The sequence below is a fragment of the Macaca fascicularis genome, chromosome 11, assembly GCF_037993035.2.
Source record: "Macaca fascicularis isolate 582-1 chromosome 11, T2T-MFA8v1.1".
Classification (NCBI taxonomy): Eukaryota; Metazoa; Chordata; class Mammalia; order Primates; family Cercopithecidae; genus Macaca; species Macaca fascicularis.
The window spans coordinates 115,680,779-115,708,056 of NC_088385.1; the positions used below are offsets into that span (position 1 = coordinate 115,680,779).

Consider the following 27,278-nt stretch of genomic DNA (forward strand, 5'->3'; position numbering starts at 1 on the left):
ACGTCAACTCATGTGATCTTCACAAAACCGTGTGGAAGACCAGACAGGCATTATTACACTAATTTATGCCTAAGGAAACGGGAGTTACTTAAATAGTACTAATTTAGGATTTCTGATGCTGTATCTCAAAAAAAAGTAGAGAATATGAGCCTGAAGAACAGGCCCTGTAAAGGGTCCCAGATTGATGGGACAGGCTGAGACAAATGGAATCGCTTTTCCCTGGATAGAACTAACCCTCAACGGTAACCCACTCTGCATGATGATTACTGATTGTCCATCCAACTTGATGGTAATTCTAGCAGAAAAAGGAACTAATGTAATGTTGTCAGCACAGAAAGATGGGTGCCAATGAGCATTCCAAAAACGAGGCTCTGTTAATTCCATTTTGATCAACAAGTATTGCTGAGTGTCTATTGTGTCCGGTCAGTGCTAAGGCCTGGGAATTTAGAAGTGAAACAGACCCGGTTTCCACCCACTCCACACCCAGTCTGGAGTGACACTGGAGGGCCAGACAGGCACAGGACAGTAACTTCGATATAAGGCAGCAAGTTCCATGGTGAAAGGATGCACTGCGGGCTGCAGATGCACATACACACAGGGGTTCAGGGAGGCCTCCCTGGAAGAAATGAAGCCCATGAGGCCCTGAAGGATCAGTAAACAGAGGGGCGGAAGGGACAGGAGAGTAAGATGATTATGCCACATGTACCTTATTGTGAACCCAGGAGGATTTGGCCTCTGTCATAAAAGGCCCCTCTATGGGTTCATAAACCTCAATTTATAAATTCTGCTTTGTACATCAGTTCCTTGTAAGTTTGATTAGCGTAAATTGGTTTCTCAGAACTTGATCATCACTGAGTGAACTCACAAATTCAAGTTTCAGAATGTGCAAACCTAGGAAACAAACCTCGTGCTTGTGGTTGAGCCGTCGCACTGTCAACATCACAAATTCTCAGCACCTGAATGCCTGGTACACTAATACAATCAATACATATTGTTTTAAATAAGTAAATAATAGCTTTGTAGTTTACAGACAGTTTGTCCCTATATTTTTCCACTTAATTTTTACAATCCCATTCCTCTGATGAAACCACCCCAGCCTGGGCAACATGACAAAACCCTGTCTCTACAAAAAATACAAAAATTAGCTGGGTGTGGTGGCGTGCACCTACAGTCCCAGGTATTTGGGAGGCTGAGGTGGGAAAATCATTCGAGCCCGGGAGGCAGAGGTTGCAGTGAGCCAAGATCGCAGCAGCACTCCAGCCTGGGTGACAGAGGGAGACCCTGTTCCTCCCCCAAAAAAAAAGAAAAAGAAAAGAAAAGTGAAACAACCAAGACTGGGAGAAGATAAACGACCTGTCTGTCATCATTTGGCTAACAAGAGGAAGAATGGGGCTGAGAAAGTTCGGTGCTCTTCCCGGAGAATCCATAGGTCAGAGAGCACGACCATCTGACCTGCAGCAATAGCGGCAACGTGGAAAGCTGATCAGCTGACCTCAAAACCACTCTCAGTGAGGCTCTGGATGGATTCAGAACCCCAGGCCTAGCAAAGTGAAGTTGATAAAGATGTAAAGGAGATCGAAAATTCACCATTTGAAGAGAGATTAGCTAAAGACTGCAGGTGGGATGGAAAATTCTTTCCATGGTTCTCCCACAGGTTCTTCCCTCATTTGGAACTTGTGTTTAAAAGTCACAAAGACCCCAAGTTGGGCTAAGGTCTCGTTCTTCACTGTGCGCTTTGCAGTGCAACATGGCAGGGCCTCGTTCCAAACGTCACTCTTCAGAGCCTAAGAAAACAAGTAACTTTAGGGACACACCTGTCAACCAGAGTTCCCAAATTGTACCCCCCTAAACACATAATGCTGAGCATAGAAAAATTCCAGCTCTGCAGGGTGTTATACTTAGGGAAAGGGGTCACAGACAAGGAATGCTGGCAGGGCTCATTACAAATATCTTTGCTGCTGGAACATGTATTGTTTGGCCAGAAGGCGTAGGCTTCTCTCAGAGAGAAGGAATGTCCAAAAGTATTTCAGACAGTAAGAGACATTCTCTGAGCCAGCTACCCAACTCTCCTTCAAACCAACGGGTAGTGGCAAGCAGCAGAACCGACTAGCAAGCTCGCAAAAGCAAGCTTTCTTTTTTTTCCCTAAGACAGACAGCAAGTGATGTGTCTTGGCTTGGTTTAGCAAATCTTAAGATAGTTCCCTCATGACCCCAAGAGACCGCAGGCCCCACGGAAGCTAGAGCTAATGCATCTTCCTCCAAGCATCATCTGCTCCACCAGGATCTAAGCCCCTTCGTAAGGGTAGAAGGTAAAAGGCTGCACTGTGCGGGAAATGCTATGGCAGCAAAGACAGCCGAGCACGCCAGAAATAACAGGCACATGAAGGAAATGTTTCTGAGACAGCTCAAAAATTCCGAGAAGAGATTATCCTGACTGTCCCAGGTTCTCAGCCCTGTCTTTGGTATGCAGCCCCATACCACAGTCATTTGTCACCAAGTCCTAACTTTGTCAGAGGCCCCTCCTTCCAGATCTCTCAGGCACCACCCCAGTTTTGCCCTCCTCACCCCCGTGAGCCAGGTGACATCCAAGCAGCCCCACGGGGCACCCGGCTCTGTGCTGCATACTCTGAATGTCCCTGAAGGCCAGGGTTGTTGAGGAGAACATTCGTGTGTGTTCTCTACCCATGCTGTCTAGTATAGGAGCCACTGGCCAAATGTGTCGACTGAACAGTTAAGATGCAGTAAGTGTGACCAAGAAACTGGGTTCGTCATTTTATTTCATTTTAATTCATTTAAATTTAAGTTTAATTAGCCACATGAGGCTATCAACTGTGGAATAGGACAGCAGAGCTCCGGAAGCTTTTGGCCCAGTGAGAAGAATCAGGACAAGGGCCCCCCCGGCCTCTCGCCCACTCTGTGCAGCCCCTAACCACTGCTCTCATGACATTCTTTCCCAGCCCCAGAACTTTCAGCCATGTGACATCATCTATTGATTAGAGTCCAAACTTCTGTGCTGTCTATGGTTGCCACAATTAGCCATTATATGTCGTTAACCTAAATTTCATTCATCTGCTATGCCCTGGCCTTAGGGGCTGAGAATATAGTTAGAAAACAATACTTTTAAAATAAGAATGCTCCATGTATTACCTCTCACACTGTTTCTCCTGTTCTCCATGCTACACATTCTCTGTTCTATCCCCAGCTATAGCACTGTCCCCATAAAGCCTACTGTGGTTCTCAGCTCATGGTCTCCTTCCTCCCATCTGCCTCTCCACATCATGCCTGCCTTCCAGTATTCATGCCTTCTCCAGGAAGCTTTCTCTTGTGGCCCTCACTGCAAGCTATAGCTCCTCCCTTTCAACATCTTCTAGCACCTCCTCTTACTGTGCAGGTAAGGACATTGAGGCTTGGGGTTAAGTCACTTGCTCAAGGTCACATACAGTCAGTCCTCTGTATCCGCAGGGGTTCCTCATTGGTGGATTCAACCAACTGCAGATAGAAAATACAGTATTCGAGGGATGCTGAATTCTTTGAATTAGAAGGTTCTGCGGGTGCTTAAGCCATTCATGGATTTTGTTATCCTCGGCAAAGGGGGTGATCCTGGAACCAATTCCCTTGGATACTGAGGGAAAGACCATCCTTAGTGATAGGAACTCAAGTTTCCTGATTTCCAAATCATGTTCCCTGACCCACTTATTTATTAACTAGTGGTGACGCCATCTTCCTGCCAGTGTATTTTAACTTCACAATGGGATGTGAGGGCCAGGATGCACATGCTTTTTAAATCTCCCTCTGTGCTTGACACACAGTAGACTGAAAGTAAGTGCCGGCAGATACACTGGCCAAGCTGTGCTCCTCTCTGAAGTCAGTATTCCAGGAGTAACTCACCCTGGTCATCTCTGCACCCTGGGCACATTGGGCACTCCCCACACACAGGTTGAACCTGGCAAATAAGACTCATGGCATCAGTGCCACAGGCGAAGTAAAGCCACGGGGAGGTCAGGTCAGGTCTTCCTGACAACTGAGTGCTTCAAACAACACAAGAGCAGCTAAGTTTCCCCACATCACCTTGAGTGTCTGGAGAGCTAGGGCTATGACTTCTCTGTCTCAGGATCCCTCTCAGTGCCCAGAGAACAGTGGACATCAATAAATGTAACACCAATAACACCTTCGTTGAGCGCTATGCTAAGCACATCAGGTATGTTAACTCATTTACTCCTCAGTGTCCATCTCTCAGTGTTTTATACATACGGAAATGGAGGCTCAATTAGCCGAGTGTGGTGTCGTGCTCCTGTAATTCCAGCTACTTGGGAGGCTGAGGCACAAGAATCGCTCGAACCCGGGAGGCGGAGGTTGCAGTGAGCCAAGATTGTGCCACAGCACTGCAACAGAGTGAGACTTTGTCTTAAAAAAAAAAAAACAACAAAAAACTGAGGCTCGGGGAGGTTAAGTCACTTGCCCAAGTTCATCAGATCAAGGAGCAGGGAAGCAGGAAGAGGAAAGCAGGAGTGTAACCCTGAAACCTCTGCTGTTAGGCACTGGCTTTCGGCTGAACTGACACCTCTGGAAAACAGTGTCAAAAAAAGTCCACTTCTCTTCCCAACAATTCAGACCTAAAACCATTTGGCGGGGAAGGGCAGGGCAGGCTTCTGAGTTGGGGAGGGGGTGTGGGATCCCAAGCTTGGGTGTCTGTTGGCAAGCAGGGTGCAAAGGGCATCTGTGTAGGGAGTGGTTGCAAGGGAGACAGAGACTGCTCACAGGCAAGGACTGAAATATTAAACATTAATATTAATATTTATAATAAATATTTTAACATATTTATATAATATATAAACATATTAACTTTATAATTAATGAATATAATTATATTAATGTAATTAACAAATATATATTATATAATATAAATAATATATATTTTATATAATATACATAATAATGTTAATACTAATATTTTAGGGACGATGGGAGTCATGAATATGGAAGAGACAAAACTAGAATGAACCCCAAGGTGCTGCATCAGAATTGAAGGTGTCAGTCTGAACTCACAGTTTTCCATATATTGAAATATAGATGCACGTGTGTGTGTGTGTGCAAGTACTTGCTCCCTAATTCTGCCCATTGACAGGCCTGTGGTTAGCAACACCCCAGCAGCAATAAGCAGACCTAGCTTGGCTCCTAAATTTCATTTTCCACTAAAAGGAACCAGGGCCCCTTGGATAAAGGACTGATTCCACAGATGGGAAGGGAGCATCTGTTGCCAGAAAGCAAGGAAGCACTTAAAGAATGCTGTGGACATGGCAAAGGGACACAGAAGCCAGCCTGGATGAGATCCCACTGGCCCAAATTGTCCACAAGGACAATCTGAGCATGAATGTCAACAATTTAAGAATCAGATTATAAACCACTGAATAAAACAGAAAAATACAAATAACTGAAACAGACATTGATAGCAGACAGGATATTAACATAATTTTAAAGTATCTCTTCAAGAAATGCTTCTGAATGATGAAGGGGAAAAGAATAACTGTACAGTGGAAAAGCCTGGTAAAATCCATCTTAGTGACCAAAGTGAATGTCACTACAGTGGGACAAAAGGAAATCACGTGCCACCTTACGGGATTCAAAGAGGACACAGCATCCCTTGGGTGCTGTTCCGGCCAAATATGCATGCCCCGTGGAATCACACAGGAACATCAGACACACTCACACTGAGGGACACTCTGCAAACTGACAATCCCAGGCACAAACATGTCCAGGTCATGGTCAACTGCGGTGGCTCATGCCTGTAATCCCAGCATTTTGGGAGGCTGAGGTGGGCGGATCACTTGAGGTCAGGGGTTCGAGACCAGCCTGGCCAACATGGCAACACCCCGTTCTCTACTAAAGATACCAAAATTAGCCGAGCGTGGTGGAGCACGCCTGTAATCCCAGCTACTCAGGAGGCTGAGGCACAAGAATCGCTTGAACCCGGGAGGTGGAGGTTGCAGTGAGCTGAGATATCACCGCTGCACTCCAGCGTGGGCAACAGAGTGAGATTCCGACTCAAAAAAAAAAAAAAAAAAAAAAAAATTCCAGGCCACAAGAGTCAAAGGAAGACTGAGGAATGTTCCAGACTGCAGGAGAGCCAAGAGACAGGACATCTAGATGCAATGGCAGTCCTGAAATGGATCCTTTTGTTATGAAGGGCAACACTGGGACATATGGTGACTCCTGAATGGGGTTAGAGGACTAGACGGTGGGAATGTATCAGAGTCAGTGTCCTGTGTGGATGGCTGTGTTGCGGTCCTGTGGGAGAATGCCCTGGCCTGTATTCCAAGGGTAATGGAGTAGCAGGTTGACAAATTACTTTCAAATGGTTAAAAAAAAAAAAAAAAAAAAAAGTTATTTTCACTGTACTTGCAATTCTTTTTTTTTTTTTTTTTTTGAGACAGAGTCTCGCTCTGTCGCCCAGGCTGGAGTGCAGTGGCCGGATCTCAGGTCACTGCAAGCTCCGCGTCCCGGGTTTACGCCATTCTCCTGCCTCAGCCTCCCGAGTAGCTGGGACTACAGGCGCCCGCCACCTCGCCCGGCTAGTTTTTTGTATTTTTTAGTAGAGACGGGGTTTCACCGTGTTAGCCAGGATGGTCTCGATCTCCTGACCTCGTGATCCACCCGTCTCGGCCTCCCAAAGTGCTGGGATTACAGGCTTGAGCCACCGCGCCTGGCCTGTACTTGCAATTCTTACGTAAGTCGGAAATTATTTCAAAATTAATGAGAATTTTTTTATCGACGTAGTATTTTACACATTTATGGAAGACATGTATTTGTTACATGCATAGAATGTGTAATGACCAAGTCAGAGTATCTCGGGTATCCATGACCTTGAGTATTAATCATTTCTATGTGTTGGGAGCATTGCAAGTTTTCGAGCTACCAATTTTTTTTTTTTCCTTTGTGACATGGTCTTACTCTGTTGCCCAGGCTGCAGTGCAGTGGGGCGATGATGGCTCACTCAGCACAGCCTCCACCTCCCAGGCTCAAGTGATCCTTCCACCTCAACCACCCGAGTAGCTGGGACTGCAGGTATGTGCCGCCACCCCCAGCTAATTTTTAAAATTTTTGTAGAGACAGGGTCTCACTATGCTGCCAGGACTGGTACTGAACTCCTGGGCTCAAGAGATCCTCCCACTTCAGCCTCCCGGAGTGCTGGGATTATACGCATGAGCCACCACACCCAGCCAAATTTTTTAAAGTTATTTTTTAAATCTCCACTTAATTTGATTTTGGTAAAACATTACCTGTAATTTTTCTTTATCAGTAGGTGATAAAAGCTTCAGATGATTCTACTGATCACTGGTGCGGTCATATTTCATGACTTTCCCCTTTCATCTCTTGCATAGTTTCACTCTCACCAAGCAAGACCTTCCCTGCCTCAGCACTGTTTTTCCTCTTCGTATTTTCCAGAACAGAAGTGGCCCTGTTTCGTGCCCAGAGCAGAAGAGAATGATGAAGGGCTCTGCTCTCCCAGGTCCTCCTGGTCTGTGTGTGTCCAGATTTTGAGGGCCTCTCACATACATGGCTCTGGACCATGTAAGATCTAATTTTAGCATTTTCCTGCTTGGAGACCACACGTTTGGAACAGCAGAGGCCAACCTGCCCATGCAGGCCTCCCATTGTGAAGGGCACGCGAAGCCAGGATACCGCAGCCCTGCAGGATGTGACTCAGCATCCTGTCTCTGTGCTGGGGCGGCCAGTAGCTCTGGCACCAAGCGCTGCTGCTGACCTCACCTCTTAAGACCACAAATACCCAGGGTAATTGGTGGGATAGGCATGCAGCATCAGCTCTCCCTGTTAAGACAACTTGTTTGTCCACCCATTATGCTGGGCTTCCTTGTGAACACCCACAGGTATCTATCAGGAAGAGTTCTTCCGAAGAACTGATCTGCTGGTGTTTTCAGGACACCATGAATTAAGAGATTGATCTTGTTTCTCTCTTTGCTTGGACTACCAGGAAGCTCAAAGTCAGATCTGTGGCCAAATTCTGGTAACCATACCAATGCTATGCCATGTATTCCATGTACAAACCTTCCCCTTACTTCATCTTATTTTATTCTGCTTTCTTAATGTCCCGATTTTCTCACTAGTTAAATTCTATTGTTCTCTATGAATGTTGTAGGGTGTTTCAAATCTTTTGGAAGGCACTACTGTAGATACAATACACGTTACCCCTGGGGGATAAGGACTCTTTTTCACTCCACACGGAATCCCTGGTATTTGGCAAAGAACCCATATTTAGGCACTAAATACACATCGGCTGAATGGATAAAGCCAATAGCTAAGTAAAAACCACCTTCATTACCACATTGTTTCACAAGAGGTTCTTCTCCCTTCCACCTCGCGAGGTGGGGCCTGGTCAGGAGGAGTCCCCAAGGCCTGGGAGGTAGGTTCCTTAGGGAGCCTTCTTGCTGTAGGGGCAGCCGACAGGTCAGTGGCCTTGACTCCAGACCTAAAGAGCCACTCCTAGACTCCCAGCTGCAACAGATACAGCGTGGCACGGGTGGGCCTGGCCATCTGGGAAGTGACAAGTGATTTCCAGATGCTGCAGCCAGCCTGGCTCTTTCCAGACCACACTGGTGGCCCCTTCCTGTGGGAATTCTGACTGGGCCCAGATTTGGGGAAACACGCCTCGAGGACTCTTGGCAAGTTGGTGCCAGCTCTGGACCAGGAATGACTTCCGTGGCCACAGGGAGAGACCAGGCATTTCCTAACACAGGACCTCTGAACAGCCTTCTCTGAAACAAAGTCTTTTTAAAAATAGCTTCAAAAGTAACCATTCAAGAAAAGAAAGAAAAAAACTGTAAAAGTAAAGGCACTCAAGAATGATGTTTCCCAGATAAAAGCCTGGCACAGGTTTCAAAGGAACTTGCGGGAAAACAGGTCAAGGCTGGGTTTTTCCTTTTAGGTGTCACTCGGTTAACATTGGTCTTTGGAGGGGAACAAGTGCGGCAGGAAGGGCTGGCACCAAAAATGATGGCTAGTGGGTATGGACCAGGGCCAGACACCGTACACAGAACAAGACCCTCTGGAGGCCTCAGGAGGGCTCTGAGAGGAGAAAGACAGGTGGCGGGCCCAGGATCAGACACGCAAGTGAGCTAAGTGGCAAGGCTGATGTCCCATCCAGAGGCCCCGCTCTGGCCACAAGCAGGCTCTCCCAGCATGTACTCATTTACGCGGCAGTCTCTTGTACCTCACTGCAATTCTGCCCCCACACTGCAGGCTGGCCAGCGTGGTCTCCTCATCAGCACATCACCCTGCATCCCGACACTGACTATACCCACAAAGCAGAAGCCCCCACACCCTCCAGCCCAATCATCCAGTTAGCTTTGAAAATGGCTCCTCTCAGGGGCTAGGTGCAGTGGCTCATGCCTGTAATCCCAGCACTTTGGGAGGCCGAGGTGGCTGGATTGCTTGAGGTCAGGGGTTCAAGACCAACCTGGCCAACATGGTGAAACCCCATCTCTGCTAAAAATACAAAAAATTAGCCAGGCATGTAGGTGCACGCCTATAGTCCTAGCTACTCAGGAGGCTGAGGCAGGAGAATCGCTTGAACCCAGGAGGCAGAGGCTGCAGTGAGCCGAGATCATGCCACTGCACTCCAGCCTGGGTGACAGGGCAAGGCTCTGTCTCAAAAAAAAAAAAAAAAAAAAAAAAAGAAAAGAAAAAAAGAAGAAAATGGCTCCTCTGGATTTTGATTAATCCTATTTTGATTAATCCTGTTTTTTCATTTTCAGCCTTCCTCGAAGCAGCACAACCCGTCTGGATGTCCTCCTCGTCTCAGGAATTTTCTAATAAGCTGTAAATCCAGAGATCTGACCACAGAACAATGAATGCCAAAGATGAGTTCTAAAGATGTGAGTACTCTCTTTCTAAACGGACGCTGCTGTGTGTGTGGCTCTGCTCCTGCGGGCAGACGCGGCAGGCTAAGCTCTGCGGAGGAGGAGGTGAGTCCCAGCAGAGGATCACTTCCTCTCGGTAGCCAGGCTGGTTTTCTCCATCGCAGGGTCAGACTATAGCCCTGACCCAGCTAGACCCCCACAAGCGGATGACCTTGCTCTCACTGTGGGAATAAAACTCGTGATAGTCAGTTACAAATACACAGCAAATGATGAGCAGCACAATATAAACACAGATCTAGATTGGTGGCTCTGAGGACTCTCATTCTTAAATTTGGAGGCCATCATCTAAACTTGTCTTTTCACTTTACACAGCGGGAGACAGGGACCCAGAGAAGTGAAGAGGCATGCCTTAGCCTGCACAGCAGATGACGCATCTCAAGACGGACCCAAGTTTTCTGACTCCGTCTCACAGCTTTGTCCCATTTATCATGAAGATGACTGCTGATAACACTGCTACCTACGAGCTGAGCTTGCATGCACATTCCTGGTGTGTACACGCATGCGCGCACGCTCCTGTGATGTGCTAAGTGCACAGGAAGGAGACCAGGGCCCCGAGGCATTCTTTTGAAGTCTAAGTACTGGTATTTCAAAAGTTTAATGAAACCTACTAGACTCTGAGCAAAATTCGTTTTACGTTAACCTTAATGAAAAGTTTAATTAAGTTCTGACAGAATTAACTCTTCACGTCTCTGTCCTCATTTGTCCCCATTCTAGAATGAGTTTTCTAATTAAAAAATATATATAGGGCCGGGCGCGGTGGCTCAAGCCTGTAATCCCAGCACTTTGGGAGGCCGAGGCGAGTGGATCGCCTGAGGTCAGGAGTTCGAGACCAACCTGGCCAACATGGTGAAACCCCGTCTCTACTAAAAATACAAAAAATTAGCTGGGGGTGGTGGCACACGGTTGTAATCCCAGCTACTCGGGAGGCTGAGGCAGAAGAATCACTGGAACCCCAGAGGTAGAGGTTGCAGTGAGCCGAGATTGTGCCACTGCACTCTAGCCTGGTGACAGAGTGAGACTCCGTCTCAAAAAAATACATATACATATGGCCAGGCACAGTGGCTCACACCTATAATTCCAGCACTTTGGGAGGCCGATGTGGGTAGATTGCTTGAGTCCGGGAGTTCAAGATCAGCCTGGGTAGCATAGTGAGACCCCGTCTCTACGAAAAATACAAAAATTAACCAGGCATGGTGGTCAGTGCACCTGTGGTCCCAGCTACTTGGGAGGCTGAGGTGGGAGGACCAATTGAGCCCAGGAGGTTAGGGCTGCAGTGAGCTGTAATCATGCCACTGTACTCCAGTCTGGGCAACAGAGCAAGACCCTGTCTCAAAAAGAAAAAAAGAGAGAAAGAGAAAAAAAAAATTGAAGGCAAATTCTGATTTTCAAACCAAACATTCCAACAAACTGCAGAAATAAAACCCGAGTTAAACCAAAAGGAACAACCAAACAGCACAATGGCCCCAGAATGGTAATTCTATATGCTCCAATGTTTAAAAGTGGGAGTCAATGGGAGGCCACTACCTACAAGGCCACACGGGTGGGGGCAGGACTCAGGTCCCTGAATCACAGCAGCCTGCATTCAAACCCTGGCTCAGGCCTCCCACCAGCCTCGTGGAACTGGTTTCCTAAAATGAGGAGAGTCCCACATTGCAGGCTTGTGACAAGAAGATGATAACAAGTGCAGAAAGTTCCAAACCCAGAGCCTGCAGCCGGCAGAAGCTGGTCTCATTACCACCCGGATGCTCTCCGGGCTGCAGCACATGAAGGGGATACATGACAATCCCTGCTTTAAGTAGAGCTCAGGGAGGTGATGGGACCTGCCCAAGCACATAGTGGTGCTGCTAATGGCTCAAGCAGGAAGAATGGGCTGCAAAGCCTGGTTCTTCTGATAAACTCCATTCTGTCTCCCAGTGTGCATTCTGACGCATAGGGAGGAGGAAAAGGAAAGACAGCACTTGGATTTTGGGGTGAACAGCACAGGTTTTGGAGTCAATGAGACATGGAGTATGAGGGCCTCAGCTCAAAGGTTTACTACTAAATAAAAACAGGCCACTGACCTCTCTGGGGCTTAGTCTTCTCATCCAGGGAATGGGAATTTAAATGTCCTTACAGGGTTTTCACGAAGATTAAATGAAATAATGTATACAAGGCAATTCACAGAGTGGAGTATGGGTGTTCCCTTTTCTCTCCTCCATCTCTGCTTTATTTTTTTTGCCTGGGCACTTACCAACATACGATTATTGTGCTTGTTTATTTTACTTACTGTCTTGTCTCCCTCAACAGAATGTCAGCTTCCAGAGCAGAAATCTTTATTTTGTTTGTTGCTATATTCCCAGCCCCTAAAACAGGGCTTGGCGCACAGTAGGAGCTCAATAAATGTTTGTTGAATGAACAGCTCACAAGCAGATAGATGAGGACAGAGGGGTACTGAGACTGATCTAATAGCACTGATATTACTAAACTGCAACGGAGGCAAAGGTGGGAAGAATCTCTCTGTCCTTTGTTTCCTGAACGTCCAAGACAACTTTTAGTTGCTCAACAGGAAACAATACTCAATTTACAAGACCTCCAGGGCCTATCCAGGGCAAACTGGGCGCTGTGAGGCAGGAGGTCAGGCAGGCCCTGTCCCTAGGGTGGCTCACAGTCTAGTGGGCAAGGCCAGCTTCTTCATATGTGCTCAGAAGGGGCCTGTGCTTGGTTTAACACTCTGCTCATGCCATCCTGAAATTCTTAATTATGTTTGTTGTTGTTGTTGTTTGTTTGTTTTGAGACAGATTCTCACTCAGTTGCCCAGGCTGGAATGCAGTGGTGTGATCTCAGCTCACTGCAACCTCTGCCTCCCGGGTTCCAGTGATTCTCCTGCCTTAGCCTCCCGAGGAGCTGGGATTACAGGCACGTGCTACCACACTTGGCTAATTTTTGTATTTTTAGTAGAGACAGGGTTTCACCATGTTGCCCAGGATGGTCTCAAACTCCTGACCTCAGGTGATCCACCCGCCTCGGCCTCCCAAAGTGCTAGGATTACAGGCATGAGCCACTGCGCCCGACCTCTTAATAACATTTTAACAAGGGGCTCTACCATGTTCATTTTGCACTGGGCTCCACAAGTTATGCAGCCAGTCCTGCATTACAGGAAACATTTCTGTACCTAAGTACATATACTACAGAGCAAGCACAAAACGCCAAGGAAACACTAAGGAGAGAAAAATGCCTGTGAGAAGAAAAAGGAAGACATGAATCATTTTCAACAGAAGCTGTTACCATGAAGGAAGTACAGGCAGGGGGCATTTGTTGAATATCTACTATGGGAGAAAAGGTTCGCGTCATGAGCACATTTAATTCTGACAACCACCCTACAAGCTGCGTACTATATTGGCCATTTGAAACTAAGGCCTGCCCAAGATCATATAATAGCCTAGTGAGGTAACAAAGGACAGACACAGGAGCCAAACCCATGCCCATCTCTCCCTAAGTCCAAAGCTGTGGGAAAAACAAAACAGAATCAACATGGGTGGTTATTTTTAAGGCCAACATATTCAAGGTGGGGGCAAATCCAAGAGACACTAAGCCTCAGAGCATGAACAAGCATGTGGGTGCTGAGCGGAGGGGACCAGCGTTCACCAGGGTGGTGTCAAACTCTGTAAGGCTTGCTCCCCGTGTTCCTGGTCTCTTCCCATGAGCACCAGGCACCCCTGACCATCCCAAAACTAGGCACATCTGTAACACTGAATGGAAACCTATTTGTTTACATGTGTTCTCTCTATATTAGACTGGGGGCATCCCTAGAATACACACAGATTGACTGGTGGGCAGAATTCTGCCAGATGCATGCACCGAGTGAGCCTTTCTCTTTGAATGTGGGAGGGACAAGAGAACAAGACGGGAGAGCTGTTCCCTTAATTAGGCTGCATTGCACATTAAAGGCGATGAGACAGTCATTCTGGTGATAACAATCTGTCATAAGACCCTACAGAGGCAGACTCTCCTGTTGGCTTTGAAGAAGCAAGCACCATGAATTCTCTATAGCTGCAAGAAAATGAATTCAGGCCAGACGTGGTGGCTCACACCTGTAATCCCAGCACTTTGGGAGGCTGAGGCGGGTGGATCACCTGAAGTCAGGAGTTCGAGACCAGCCTGACCAATATGGTGAAACCCCGTCTCTACTAAAAATACAAAAATTTGCCGGGTACACCTGTAGTCCTAGCTACTCGGGAGGCTGAGACAGGAGAATTAATTGAACCCTGGAGGCAGAGGTTGCAGTGAGTCGAGATCGCACCACTGCACTCCATTGGACAACAGAACGGAAAAAAAAAAAAAAAAAAAGAATTCAGCCAAGAACCATGTGAGCTTAAAAGAGGACCCTGGGGTTCAGATGAGACCCCAGCCCTGGCCAGCAGGCCTTGTAAGTCCCCAAACAGAGAACCCAGCTATACCGTGTCCAGATTCCTGACCCATGGAAGCTGTGAGATAATAAACATGGGCTGGGTGCAGTGGTTGGCCAGGCGTGGTGGCGTGGTGACTCATCTCTGTAATCCCAGCACTTTGGGAGGCCGAGGCAGGCAGATCACCAGAGGTCAGGAGTTTGAGACCAGCCTGCCCAACATGGAGAAACCCCGTCTCTACTAAAAATACAAAATTGTCCAGGCATGGTAGTATGTGCCTGTAATCCCAGACACTCGGGAGGCTGAGGCAGGAGAATCGCTTGAACCTGGGAGGCAGAGGCTACGGTGAGCTGAGATTGTGCCATTGCACTCCGGCCTGGACAACGAGAGTAAAACTCCATCTCAAATTAAAAAGAAATAAAATTAAATATATATATATACTGTTTAACTGTTAAGTTAGTGGTAACTTGTTATGCAGCAAGCGATGACTGATACAGTAACCTACGCACATGTCCATCTCCAGCACAGACACAGAATTTGGAGGCACTGGGTGCATGACACCTCTTGGCAGGACTTAACTGGACAGACTAGCAACAAAGACAATAAAGCCCAGGCTAAGATGGACCGCCAAGGGCAGGGAGGAACCCCAGAGGGTGGACAGCTGCAAAAGTAAGGATATTCAACATGCCAACCCCCATCTACTCAGACACTGTAGGGGAGGCGGAGAAGGCAAAACCACACTTCAGAAGGCTGTAAGGAGAATGGGGTCCCTGGGAGACTTCCAGGTGGAGACCAAAAGGGGAAGGGAACGTGGACAGAAAGGCAGAGGAGTCAGGGAGTTCACAGTTTACCACTGAAACCCAATAAAACAGAAGAGACAATATCCTGCCACTCGCTCTGGCCCATACCTCTGCTAGGGCAGGCAATCACGAATCACCAAATTATAATAATTCTAATGACCATGTTCCCTCACTTGACTCGGAAATGCTCGATTAAAAAAAAAAAATCTTCACTCCCGATCCACACCCTGGGGACAATATTATCTCCCCAGTGTCCTACCTGGCCCACAACTACTTATGTCTCATGCCAGACTGAGCCGGCTCCCAGGATGGCAAGGGAGCCAGGAGCTGCTGCCAGCAGGGCCATCTGCTCACCAGTTCCCACAGTCTGAACGGCACAGATTCCAAAGAGGGACTGGGAGCGGCCAGCAGCAGCCTGCACATGCGGAAGGCAGGGGAGAGCAAGGGAACTGGATCCATCCTGCTCTGCTGCAATCACCTGCATGCCAGGTGTGAGATGATCAGTTCGAGACACTTCCCAGAAGGCCTGCAGAAAAACTGTCTGAGTTACAACACTGCTTCCTCCAAGTCCATATTCGTATTTGCATCTTATAGTAATGTAGCCGGGTAAAGCAGGAAGGCTGCTCCGAGTCAAAGAGCATCCATGGTGGGCGCCCCCTCAGGCCTGGCCTCAGTACCTGCAGGAGTCGGCCCCTCTAATTCTCCTGTGCTGTGAACTAACACCGCACATCAGCAACACCTTGTGAAGACCGAGCATAGCAACCAAGCCCACTGTGGACCTAATTCTGGGCAAGGAACTTTTTTTTGAGACAGGGTCTCGCTCTGTCACCCAGGATGGAGTGCAGTGGCATAATCTCAGCTCACTGCAGTCTCGACCTCCTGGGTTCAACTGATTCTCCTACCTCAACCTCTTGAGTAGCTGGGACTACAGGCATGTGCCACCATGCCCAGTTAATTTTTCTATTTTTTTTTTGCGGAGATGGGGTTTTGCCATGTTGTGTAGGCTGGTCTCGAACTCCTGGGCTCAAGCAATCCACTCACCTTGGCCTCCCAAAGTATTGGGATTACAGGCGTAAGCCACTGCGCCTGGCCTGAGCAAGGAACATCACACAACTACTCCACAACCCTCAGAGGTCACAGTGTCATCTCTGTTTTATAGGTGGAACAACTGAGACCCACAGAGGTGTAGGAACACACAAAGGTAAAGGAACTCAGCCACCAGCACGGGAGCCAGATGCCAAACCTAGGTCTGCCTGACTCAGAACCCCACTGCCTTCCCTCTACACCTGGCTGTTTCTCCTACATGTCTGGAATTTACTGTAGGGTCAAAGGTTAATCCATTTGAACTGTTAACCTTTATTTACTTATTTTGAGACAGAGTCTCGCTCTGTTGCCCAGGCTGGAGTGCAGTGGCGTGAACTCGGCACGCTGCAACCTCCCGGGTTTGAGCGATTCTCCTGCCTCAGCCTCCCAAGTAGCTGAGATTACAGGTGTTCACCACCAAGCCCAGCTAATTTTTGTATTTTTAGTAGAAAGGGGGTTTCACCATGTTGGCCAGGCTGGTCTCGAACTCCTGAGCTCCAGAGATCTGTCCCGCCTCAGCCTTCCAAAGTGCTGGGATTAGAGATGTGAGCCACCACGCCCGGCCATTTAAACTGTTTAAATGCTACATGAAGGCAGAGAAATGAGGCCATCCCTAAGGGATGTGAGAGCAGTTAGGGATGCGACAAGCGCACACAGACCTGCAACATAGGCGGATGTGGCACCTGTCACAGAGGGACACCAGGGGCTCCCTGCTTTCTCTGAAGAGAGGGAAATCACAAACGTCTGGGGTGGGAGCACTTTTAGCTGGCCATGAGGACTACAGCCAGGTGAAAAGGAACGGGCCGAGGGAACATGCATGATTAGGGAGCAGGGAGTAGTCCCGATGGACTGGAAAAGGCACATACGAGAGGGGAGGGCGGAAAGGCCAGCAACGCCGGTGACGCTGGAGCTCAGGAAAGACTCCAAGGACCAGAAGGAAGAAGCATCAAGGGACCAGGGGGTAACATGCCAAGGTAGAGAGGATAGGTCCAGGGGTGTTCCTCTGTGACAGGACAGACGAGGTGTGAGGACGTGAAGAGGCGCCACCAGGGAACCTGAGAAAAAGAAGGCAGGTGGCTCGGAAGAACCGATCCATGTGACCCCGCAATTTATTGGATATGGATGAATCACAGCTGACTTTTTAGATGACCCAAAAGATGAAACTATTAACTAAGGCTAGACAGAGGGGAGAAAAGAGAAATATCCTACCTCCAGTTTTTCTCCCTACAGCACCTCTTAGAGACGAGGTGATGGCAGTTCACCTTCAGGATCCATGGAAACAAAGAGAAATCTCACCCTAACTCTCCTGATGCCAAACAAAAAACAACCAACTATTCCATAATTTTCTTCTCCAGGAGACACTGAGAGAGAAAAGGCCTGAAAATGCAAATTGACACATGGACGTGAATGCGTTTCAGTCAAAGCTTAAACCAGGACAACTTTTCTTGTGTAGCAAGGAAGGTTAGGAGGCAGGATGGTGTTCTGTGCCTAAAAAGGTGGGTGCGACGTCAAGGTGGCTGAAGAGCGGTTTAAAAGGGGACCTAGGGGGACAAGCCCAGATCCCAGCATCCCACCCTAAATGAGAACCCAGGTCTCCAACTCCAGCCCAGGGTCTCCCAATGGTCACAATGGTGTTGGGGACCTGCTGACAGTGGCACGAAAGGACTCTCGGTGGTGGTCAGAATGACCCAACATCCCAGGAGGCACCCGCCACCAGCTGGCATGAGTCCTTGGTGCTGCCCTGGCACTGCTGCTAATCCACCCCGGCGGCCTCAGGCACGCTCCCACACCTGTATGTCCAAGACAGTGAATTCAACGGTACTACTAGCCTGGCCTCCAGAAAGGCAGCAGAGTAGGATCAACTTGGCATTAGAGGTCTCGCTTCAAATACAGTATTTCCCAGTTCCAATCTTGGGCCTCAACCACCAACTGGGAAACCTCCCTCCTAGGGCTGTTTTGAGAATACAGAAAGCTACCAAAGCTTTATTTCCCACCCCTTTGTAAGGTCCCGCGCAGCTCCCAACGAGGCAGAGAAAGGGGCCTTTTGCAAGAAAAGGGCCAGGTGCAGCGGCTGTCACCACGCCTGCAATCCCAGCACTTTGGGAGGCCGAGGTGGGAGGATCACTTAAGCTCAGGAGTTTGAGACCAGCCTCAACAACACGGTGAGATCTCATCTCTTCAAAACACATTTAAAAAAATTAGTCAGGTGTGGTGGCGCACGCCTGCAGTCCCAGCTACCTGGGAGGCTGAGGTGGGAAGACAGCTTGGCCCAGGAGTTCAAGGCTGTAGTGAGCTATGATCACACCAATGCACTTCGGCCTGGACAACAAAGACCCTGTCTCTAAAAAATAAAAATAAAAAGTTTTAATTTAAAAAAGGTTAAATACTAAGGAGAAAGGTCCACATACGCATTTTCATGTCACTGCTATTTATAAGTTCTTAACTGAAACCACTATGATATAAGCTATTAAAGGTAATTAAAAAATAAAATAGCTGTTTGCCCCAAAGATAGTCTAAGTGACAGAGCTCAGTGCTCTCTCATCAACAACAGCCCTGAGAGAGACAAGAGATGGAAGAGATTCCAACCCCAAGAAAGGGCTGGAGGGGAGCCTGGGGAGGAGACATGGGGGAGGGGAGCTCCAAGAGGGAGCTGGGGGAGGGGAGATGGGGAGGAGAACTCCAGGAAGGAGCAGGTGGAGGGGAGTATGGGGGAGGGGAGCTCCAAGAGGGAGCTGCGGGAGGGGAACATGGGGAAGGGGAGCTCCAAGAGGGAGCTGGGGGAGGGGAGATGGGGAGGGGAACTCCAGGAATGAGCTGGGGGAGGGGAGTATGGGGGAGGGGATCTCCAAGAGTGAGCTGGGGGAGGTGAGATGGGGAGGGGAACCCCAGGAGGAAGCTGGGGGAAAAGAGCTTGGGGAGGGTAGCTCAAGGAGGGGACCTGGAGGTGGGGAGCTAAGGAGGAGATCTGGGAGAGGGGAGCCTGGGGAGGGGAGATAGAAGAGGGAAGCTGGGGAAGGGGATCTGGGAGAGGGAAGCTTGGGGAGGGGATCTAGGGAGGGGAGATGGGGGAGGGGAGATGGGGAGGAGACATGGGAGAGGACCTTGGGGAGCGGATCAAGGGAGGAAATCTGAGGGAGGGGGATTCAGGCAAGGGAGCTCAGGGAGGGGAACTTGGGGAGGGGATTTAGAGAGGGGAGCTGGGGGAAGGGGAGCTCAGAGAGGGGACTTTAGGGAGGGGAGATGGGGGAGGAGATCGGGGAGTAGAGGCTGGGGAGGGGATTTAGGGTAAGGGATCTAGGGAGGGAGGGATCTAGGGTAAGGGATCTCGGGGAGGGGAGTGGGGGAACAGGGAGGGGAGTGGTAAGGGAGATGGGGAGTGAGGTGAGGGGAACCTGGAGGGAGGGATCCGGGGAAGGGGATTTTGGGGAGGGGAACAGGTGGAGAGAGGAGCTGGTGGGGAGGGGAGTTGGGGGCAGGGATCTGGGGGAGGAGATTTGGGGGGAAGGGAGCTGGGTGCCTGCAGGTGGGCAAGCCCCTCTTTCAGTTCCTTCTTGACAGTCAGTCTCCAGACTTCCACTTGCCCCCTCCCTGTTTCCACCCAGACAGTCTGATCTGCAACTCGGCCCATGACTGCCCCCACTTGGGAGTCCAGCTGCTTCCAGCCTGGCAACCCTGACGTGGGCCCTGAGCTGACCAACCAAAAACCCCGAGGTGACAGAGCAAATGTGTCCTGTGTCTTGAGCATGACATTAAAAGCGAGGACCAAGCAGAAGTCCCCGAGCGAGGACCCAGAAATAAGACATCGCTTTGATTCCTGCAGGCTAGTGTTTCCCTAGCCACATAATCTTTAGAAATCATGTGTGCTATGATGAAAGTCAGTATTTCCCCGCCCTTTACTCAAGCACATAGAAACACCGGAGAAAAGCTGAGCATATTTCCACCAGTTCTGCATGCGAGTTTGATCAGAACACCCTGCCCTCGGTAATGAATGGTTGACCCCAATTTCTGAACACACATTTCCTTTTCCAATTAATTTTCCTTCCCCTCATGAGATAAAACAGAGTATATATATATTTTTAAGAACAATATCCCTGAAAATTTGCTTACTTTTTTAAAACTATGAGGTCAGAGTTTAAGACTGGCTCCTTGGTATGAAGGAATACATTACATTAATATAACAAAGGGCTGAATCTTCTACAAACCAACAAAACACCCAAACAAAGGCAGAACTTAATTTTTGGCAAAGAAAAAATGAAAATGTTTTTGGTGTCCATTAGTGAATACATCAGCTGAGGACTACATCTTGGAATCTTTTCAATGAGCAGAGCTAAAGATTTCTCATAAGCGCAATTAAAGCACCCTGAATTGATACATTTAGGGGGTTGAGCATCTGTTTCAAATCAGTGAAGTGCTTACCGCAAAAGGAACACCTTACCAAAAGCCGGATGAAAAACTGAGGGCAGAGTGTCATGATTATTATTATTATTATTTTTAAGCAGAATAGTCTGCAAGAAAATACATAAAAATGCTCAAGTTAGGCCAGGTGCAGTAGCTCATAACTGTAATCCCAGTACTTTGGGAGGCCAAGCAGGAAGATCACTTGAGGCCAGGAGTCCGAGACCAGCCCGGGCAACACAGCGAGACTTCGTCTCTATTAAAAAATAGTAAGTTACCAAAAAATGCTCAAAATGGTAACGTCAGGGTGGCAGAATAATGGCAATTATTTTCCCTCCAAGTGTTATATATTATTAAAGTGGCTAGACATATGTATGGATTTTAAAGCACTTCAGTTTTATACGTGCTTTAGGTATAGTTTTTAAGGCATTAAAAAATTGGCATATTCTTTTTTTTAAGATGGAGTTTTGCTCTGTTGCCAGGCTGAAGTACAGTGGCACGATCTTGGCTCACTCTGCCTCCCAGGTTCAAGCGATTCCCCTGCCTCAGCCCCCCGAGGAGCTGGGACTATAAGCACACACCACCACACCCAGCTAATTTTTTGTATTTTTTTACTAGAGACAGGGTTTCACTATGTCGGCCAGGATGGTCTCGATCCCTCGTGATCCACCCACCTCGGCCTCCCAAAGTGCTGGGATTACAAGGCATGAGCCACCACACCCGGACCAAAACTGGCATATTCTTTTTGAAGGTTTTCCCTTTGGGAGAGGAACAATAGCATTCCTTACCTGCTTGGGAGAAAGACTTAGGAACAAAAATTGAAAGTCTACTTACCTGAGGTTTAATTTTCGATCTTCTTCGCTGCCAGCCTCCAACTACAGAGAAAGAAAGAGAATATCACACCACAGGCACCACTGTCAACACGCCTCGGGCGGCAGTCTCACATTCTCCACCCTGGTATCGGAAAAAGATAAAGACATCCAGGAAACCTAGCTACTTCTAAACAGCCGTGCCCTTTCCTCACCAATCCCGGTCTGTCCCTTGGAGTCATTTCCGTGGGGGAATTTTCAGGTTTCCAAATGTTGACCCACATTCCTGCCACAGTCTAGGGGATGGAGTCCTCCTAGCTCAACATTTCCTATCTGGTGTTATTACCCAGCACGGTCTTTTAGCCCTCAGCTCTCAACTTTCCGGGGTTGTTCTGGATCTTATCCTGTTTTTCTCTTTTAAGGGGAGGGGGTCGTGTTTAAAGAGAATTCACTTCCTCCGTGGAGCCAGGCAGTAACAGCTGAGTGATGAACACCATTTTCAAAAAACCATCCCAGGCAAGACTTGCACAGTGGAAGGTGGCCAGGAATCAGGCTGGCTGTCTGTGGGTCTTGAAAGCTCTTGATGGCTCCCGAAAAGACTTAAACATTTAATACGAAATATCCTAGGCTATCAGTTTATTTATATAAATGCAAGAAAGAGATATTTAATATTTTCTGAAAGCTAAAAGGCCAAGAGCTCGGGCTCCAGAAGTACCTATGACTTATTTTTATTTTTTTTCTTTCATAAACCGAAATGAGAAGGCAACACACACACAGACACACAGACACACACACACACACACACACACCCCACGGCCAAACAACTCTTCACCACTGGGACTTGGCATGTTTTTTATGTTGCACACAGGCGCCCATTGAATGGGAAGGAGAAACCTGGAAAGCCGTGACGGCTGGGAGAGATGCAGGGCTGACTGAGGGCAGAAATGAGGCAGAAGCCAAGGGCGAAGGAAAAAGGGTCCAGAGATAATGTAGGGAGGAGCCTGGTCAGCAAAGGACACACACCAGGAGGTGGCAACTTCAACCAAGAATGAGTACACCAGCAGTGAGCAGTGAGCAGTGGCTCACACCTAGAATCCCAGCACTGCGGGAGGCCGAGGGGGGCTGATCACCTGAGGTCAGGAGTTCAAGACAAGCCTGGCCAACAAGGTGACACCCTGTCTCTACTAAAAATACAAAAATTAGCCAGGCATGGCGGCACGTACCTACAATCCCAGCTACCTGGGAGGCTGAGGCAGGAGAATCACTTAAACCCAAGAGGCAGAGGTTGCAGTGAGCCGAGATTGGACCACTGCACTCCAGCCTGGGTGACAGAGCAATACTTCATCTCAAAAATAAATAAATAAATAAATAAAATAAAATACGTACACCAGAGGACCTGGGAGTCCCCACATCATATTATGATGTACATACAAGATTCTGCAGAGGCACCTACCCCACACTGAAGGAGAAGTGGAAAGACCAGGGAAGGCTTCACTGACCACAAAACAAGTCACAACAGCAACAAACTGAGAAGAGTATGTTGGGTCTAACCCAGTGGTTCTGGGAGCAAGTTCTCTCAACAGGAGACATTGGGCATTTTTTTCTGGAGGTCACTACTGGCACCTAGTGGGTAGAGGACAGGATCCCACATGTACTGCACATTCCACAATACACAGGACGGTCCCCCAACAAGAGAGAATGTTCCGGTCCCAAGTATCAACAGTGGGTTGAGACACTCTGGTCCAATCCAAAAAAGTGCCTGGAGATCTGCCCATGAAAATTGGTCACTTTGAACATTTCTCAGAAATAACAATGTTATGATCCATTCCTGAAAATTATTGATTTATCTATTCTTGTGCTCTGCCTGTTCACACAAAGGAACTGAGATATGATTCACAGGAAAACGACATAAGTGACATAATCAAAGACTGGGGGAAAAAAAAAGAAAATTAAAAGAGAAAGGAGAGCCTTAGGACTGAGGGCTGTGATCCCCCTCTGTTTCCCACGCCGGCAGCAGGCCTGGCTGTGTCAGGAAAGAGCTGCCGTGTCTGACTCATTATGAAGTTGCATTTCAAAAAGTGATGACGTGACTTGGGGGTATGGACTTCACAATCATTTAATTCTTGGTCACTCTCCGAGGTTCTCAGATGAAAGGCCATGTCAGGTCAGTTATTCCAGGGAAGCTACATATGCCAAGGAACACATGAAAGAAGTAATCCACTCCTTTCAGATGAGCCAGGGACCACAGACAGGAAGCAACTCAAGTGAGGGCAGACCACGGCAGAACCCGCCTGGCCTAGGTCTCCCGACCCCACACACACTTGCTGTCTCCATCCCACCTTGCTTCTCACCTCAACACGTCTGGACGAGGACCTTGCCTTCGGGAAACCTCCCAGCCCATTCAAAGCCCAGCAATGAATGCTGCAGCTTTACTATGATCAAATAAAAGCTGCCTGAGTTTTACTTTATGTTTATCAGGTCACTAGCACTTGGTAAAAATAATGCTTTATATAATAACTGGAAATGTATCTAGTAGAAAAAACACAAATGTCCCAACAAAATGTGCTACATCCATGCAATGGAGTATTACACAGCCATGAAAAGGAATGAAGTACTGCCACATGCTACAATATGCATGACCTTTGAAAACGTGATGCTGAGTGAAAAAAGTCAGACACAAAAGGCCACATAGGGTCTGATTCCATTTACATGAAATGTCCAGAATAAGCAAATCCATGGATACAGAAAGTAGATTAGTGGTTGCCTAAGGTTAGGGAGAATGGGGCAGGGGGAGGCTGCAGGTGAGGGCTAAGGGGTACAGGGTTCCTATTTTGGGGGGGATGAAAATGTTCTGGAATTAGATGGTGGTGATGGTTGCACAATCTCATGTATATACTAAAAACCATGGAATTGTACACTTTAAAATGGCAAATTTATGGTATGCAACTAAAAAATAGTAAGACCTTAAAAATGCATAAGACAAGAACAGATCAGGTTGTAAGTAACTCCAGGAACATGGGGTTTTGAATCAGAAATCTGGGCTGACAGGCTCAGCCTGAAGCCAACCTCTCCCCTTACCTCACATAAGTTTTTGTGATGGGAACCTGAGATGAAGCGCATAAATCGCCAGACAGCAGTGATAGGAACAGAAAACAGTCCCTCCTCACTGTGGGAAGGAAAGGTGCTCCTGCAATCTAACTTCTCAGTAGCAGGCTATTGATCGCCCATGTTCTTTTGCCACTAATCAGCGTGTAGAGGGGGATTACTAGAACCTTCTGTCTGTAGATAACTCATGAATGGCCTCTCCTCTCCAAGGAGGGGGCTGTGAAGGTTCAACTTCCCAGTCACTCTGAAAATGTCCCTGCCAATCCCAGCAAAACAAGGCTGAAGAACTACCCTACCAGGAGACAGGGCTGTCAAACTAAACGTAAATGTTCTTCTCTTGTCTCACACGGAGACACAAACCTCTCTCATGTTATCAGTCAACTTCCCCCACTCCCTCCCACAAAGAAAGGGGCTGAAGAGCCCAGATGCCGGCTGCGGAACTTCCTGGGCCTGGGACAGCAGGGCCCTCCTCCAGTCTTCTCTAAACATAGCTAAGGGTTCGAAGGCAGACACTCAGCCTTGTATAAGAGTTTAGACCAGAGGCCTTGAAGGGTTCTTCAAGAGATGGTGGGCAAGATTGCACGACCAGAGAGTCATCCCTGCATCTGCAGAGGGCTGACCTGCTCAGAGGCCCAAGGCCCTAGCCTAGGACAAGCCAGGCCAACCCTGCAGGCTCAGAGGGCACCAGTTCCCTCAATTAACCTCAGAGGAAGAAGCAGCCAGGCAAATGGACCCAGGCCACACACAGACCCACAAAAACGCGCACAGTGCCAGTACACGAAGCCCAGGGATGCACCTCTGCAATCACCCAGAATGGGTCACAGTCACACAGAAAGATAGATGCACATAAACACACAGCCTAGAGTGATGTTACAGAAAGGAAAAGCCAGACTCAGGCTGCACACACAGACGTGAGCCACGGCCACACAGAACCCATAGCACGCTCGGTCACCGTCACACAGTGACACGGGCACGCCTACAGACAGAGAACTCCAGAGGCGGCAGGCGGGGAAACAATCTCACACGTTTGTAGGGGCACTCCCAAATGCCTGTCTCACGCTGGCACAGTCCCCGGAGGGCAGGTCAGCAACAGTCACATCTCACATCGCACAGCCAGGCACACAGGCAAAGGGCCTAGAACTACCCCCGCTACAGGTATCAGAACCATCGGCTCACGCAGTCACCCAATCAAGGGCTCCAGTCGCACATTCAGTCACCCCTGGACCCAGGTCACACTGCAGAGTCACTCGCAAATGGGAGTCCCCACCAGACGAACTGTCCTCCCCAGACAGAGGTCAACCCCAAGACGGGGGTCACACCTGAAATCACAGTCCCCACACAGTTGCGAGGTCACACTTGCAGTCTCTGCACAGTCACCCTCAGATAGGGGTCACAACGCACACAGTCCCCGCCTAACAGGGGTCACCCCAAGATGGGGGAGACCCCCTGATGTGGGTCAGAGCACACACGGTCTCCTGCAGACACTCCCAGAGGGGTCGCACTGCACACACAGTCCCTGAAAAGCCGCCCCCCGATGGGGGTCACACCGCACACAAAGTCCTCCACAGCTCCCCCAGACAGGGTCACATCGCACACAGTCCTCGCACGGTCACCCCGGTCCGGCTGCCCGGCTCGGTTCCTACGGCTGGGCCCCCAGGAGCCCGCGCAGCCGCCCCCCATGCCCCGCACGCGCGGCCCCGGCTCCGGCGGCCTCCGCGAGGCGTCCAGCGGCCCAGGCCGGGCGCGGCAAGCCCGGGGCTCACCTCGCTGTTGCTGGCCGAGGAGGAGGCGGCGCTGGGCGTGGGCGAGCGCTGCAGGGTCACCAGGGCCATGGCTGCGGAGCGGTGCAAGGGCGACCTAGAGGTCTCGAGCTAGAGCCGCCACCGCCACCGCCGCCCGGGCCGGGCCCGGGGCCTCCAGGAGCCGCGCGCGGGCGGCCGGGCCGAGCCGGGCCGGGCCCGCCCCTCCCCCTCGGCGTCGCCCCCGCCCCCGCCCCCAGCTCCCGCCTCCCGCGCCGGCGCGCGCCGGCCTTGGTGCGCGGAGTGGGCGGGGAAGCGGGGAGGGCGGGGCGAGGAGGCGCGCGTGCGCGGGGGCCCCGAGGGCCGCCCGAGGCCTCGGCTGGTCTGTCACGTCCCTCGCGCACCCGACACACGCGCCCCCGCCCGCGCGCCCGGCTATCTGACCTGGGACTCGGAGGCGCGCGCGCCGCCCGGAGCCCGTCCGCCCCAGGGGCCCTGCCCGCTGCTCCAGCTGGGGAAACTGAGGCCCGGCGACCGTGCAGACAGGACTGTACAGCGACCAGGAAATAAAAGATGTCCTGGGGCCCGGCGCAGTGGCTCACGCCTGTAATCCTAGCACTTTAGGAGGCCGACCGAGGAGGGCGGATCACGAGGTCATAAGATCGAGACCATCCTGGCCAACATGGTGATACCCCGTCTTTACTAAAATTACAAAAATTAGCTGGGCATGGTGGCGCTTGCCTATAGTCCCAGCTACTCGGGAGGCTGGGCAGGAGAATCGCTTGAACCTGGGAGGCGGAGGTTGCAATGAGCCGAGATCGCACCACTGCCCTCCAGCCTGGGCGACAGAGTGAGACTCCGTCTCAAAAAAAAAAAAAAAAAAAAAAACAGCAAAATAGATTCACCTAATTTTGCAGAGGTTAATCAAGTTATTAGGCACGTTTTTAAAAAAGTATTTTGCTAATCTTTTTCAAAGAATTCTTTCTGTGTGTTCTGAAACCCAGCCAACTCCTTGAAGGTCAGGGAA

General features: G+C 49.3%; 1 protein-coding gene across 10 annotated transcripts in view; it reads right to left on the reverse strand.

The window, feature by feature from the left end:
- Positions 1–26,485, reverse strand: part of SSH1 (slingshot protein phosphatase 1) — a 76,278-nt gene extending 49,793 nt beyond the window's left edge. For 6 of the 10 annotated variants that reach the window (XM_074007722.1, XM_045365876.2, XM_074007721.1 and 3 more), the window contains exons 1-2: positions 26,276–26,485; positions 21,433–21,473 (exon numbers count right to left, since the gene is read on the reverse strand). Coding sequence is in view for 2 of the 10 variants with exons in the window: in XM_045365875.2 (XP_045221810.2) it covers positions 21,433–21,473; positions 26,276–26,344 (110 nt within the window). In the remaining 8 variants the exon portion in view is untranslated. Of the gene's footprint in view, positions 1–21,432; positions 21,550–21,622; positions 21,746–26,275 lie in introns of those variants that run through there. The other 4 variants (XM_065524759.2, XM_065524756.2, XM_074007720.1 and 1 more) reach the window with 2 other exon arrangements.
- Positions 26,486–27,278: the final 793 nt, after the last annotated feature.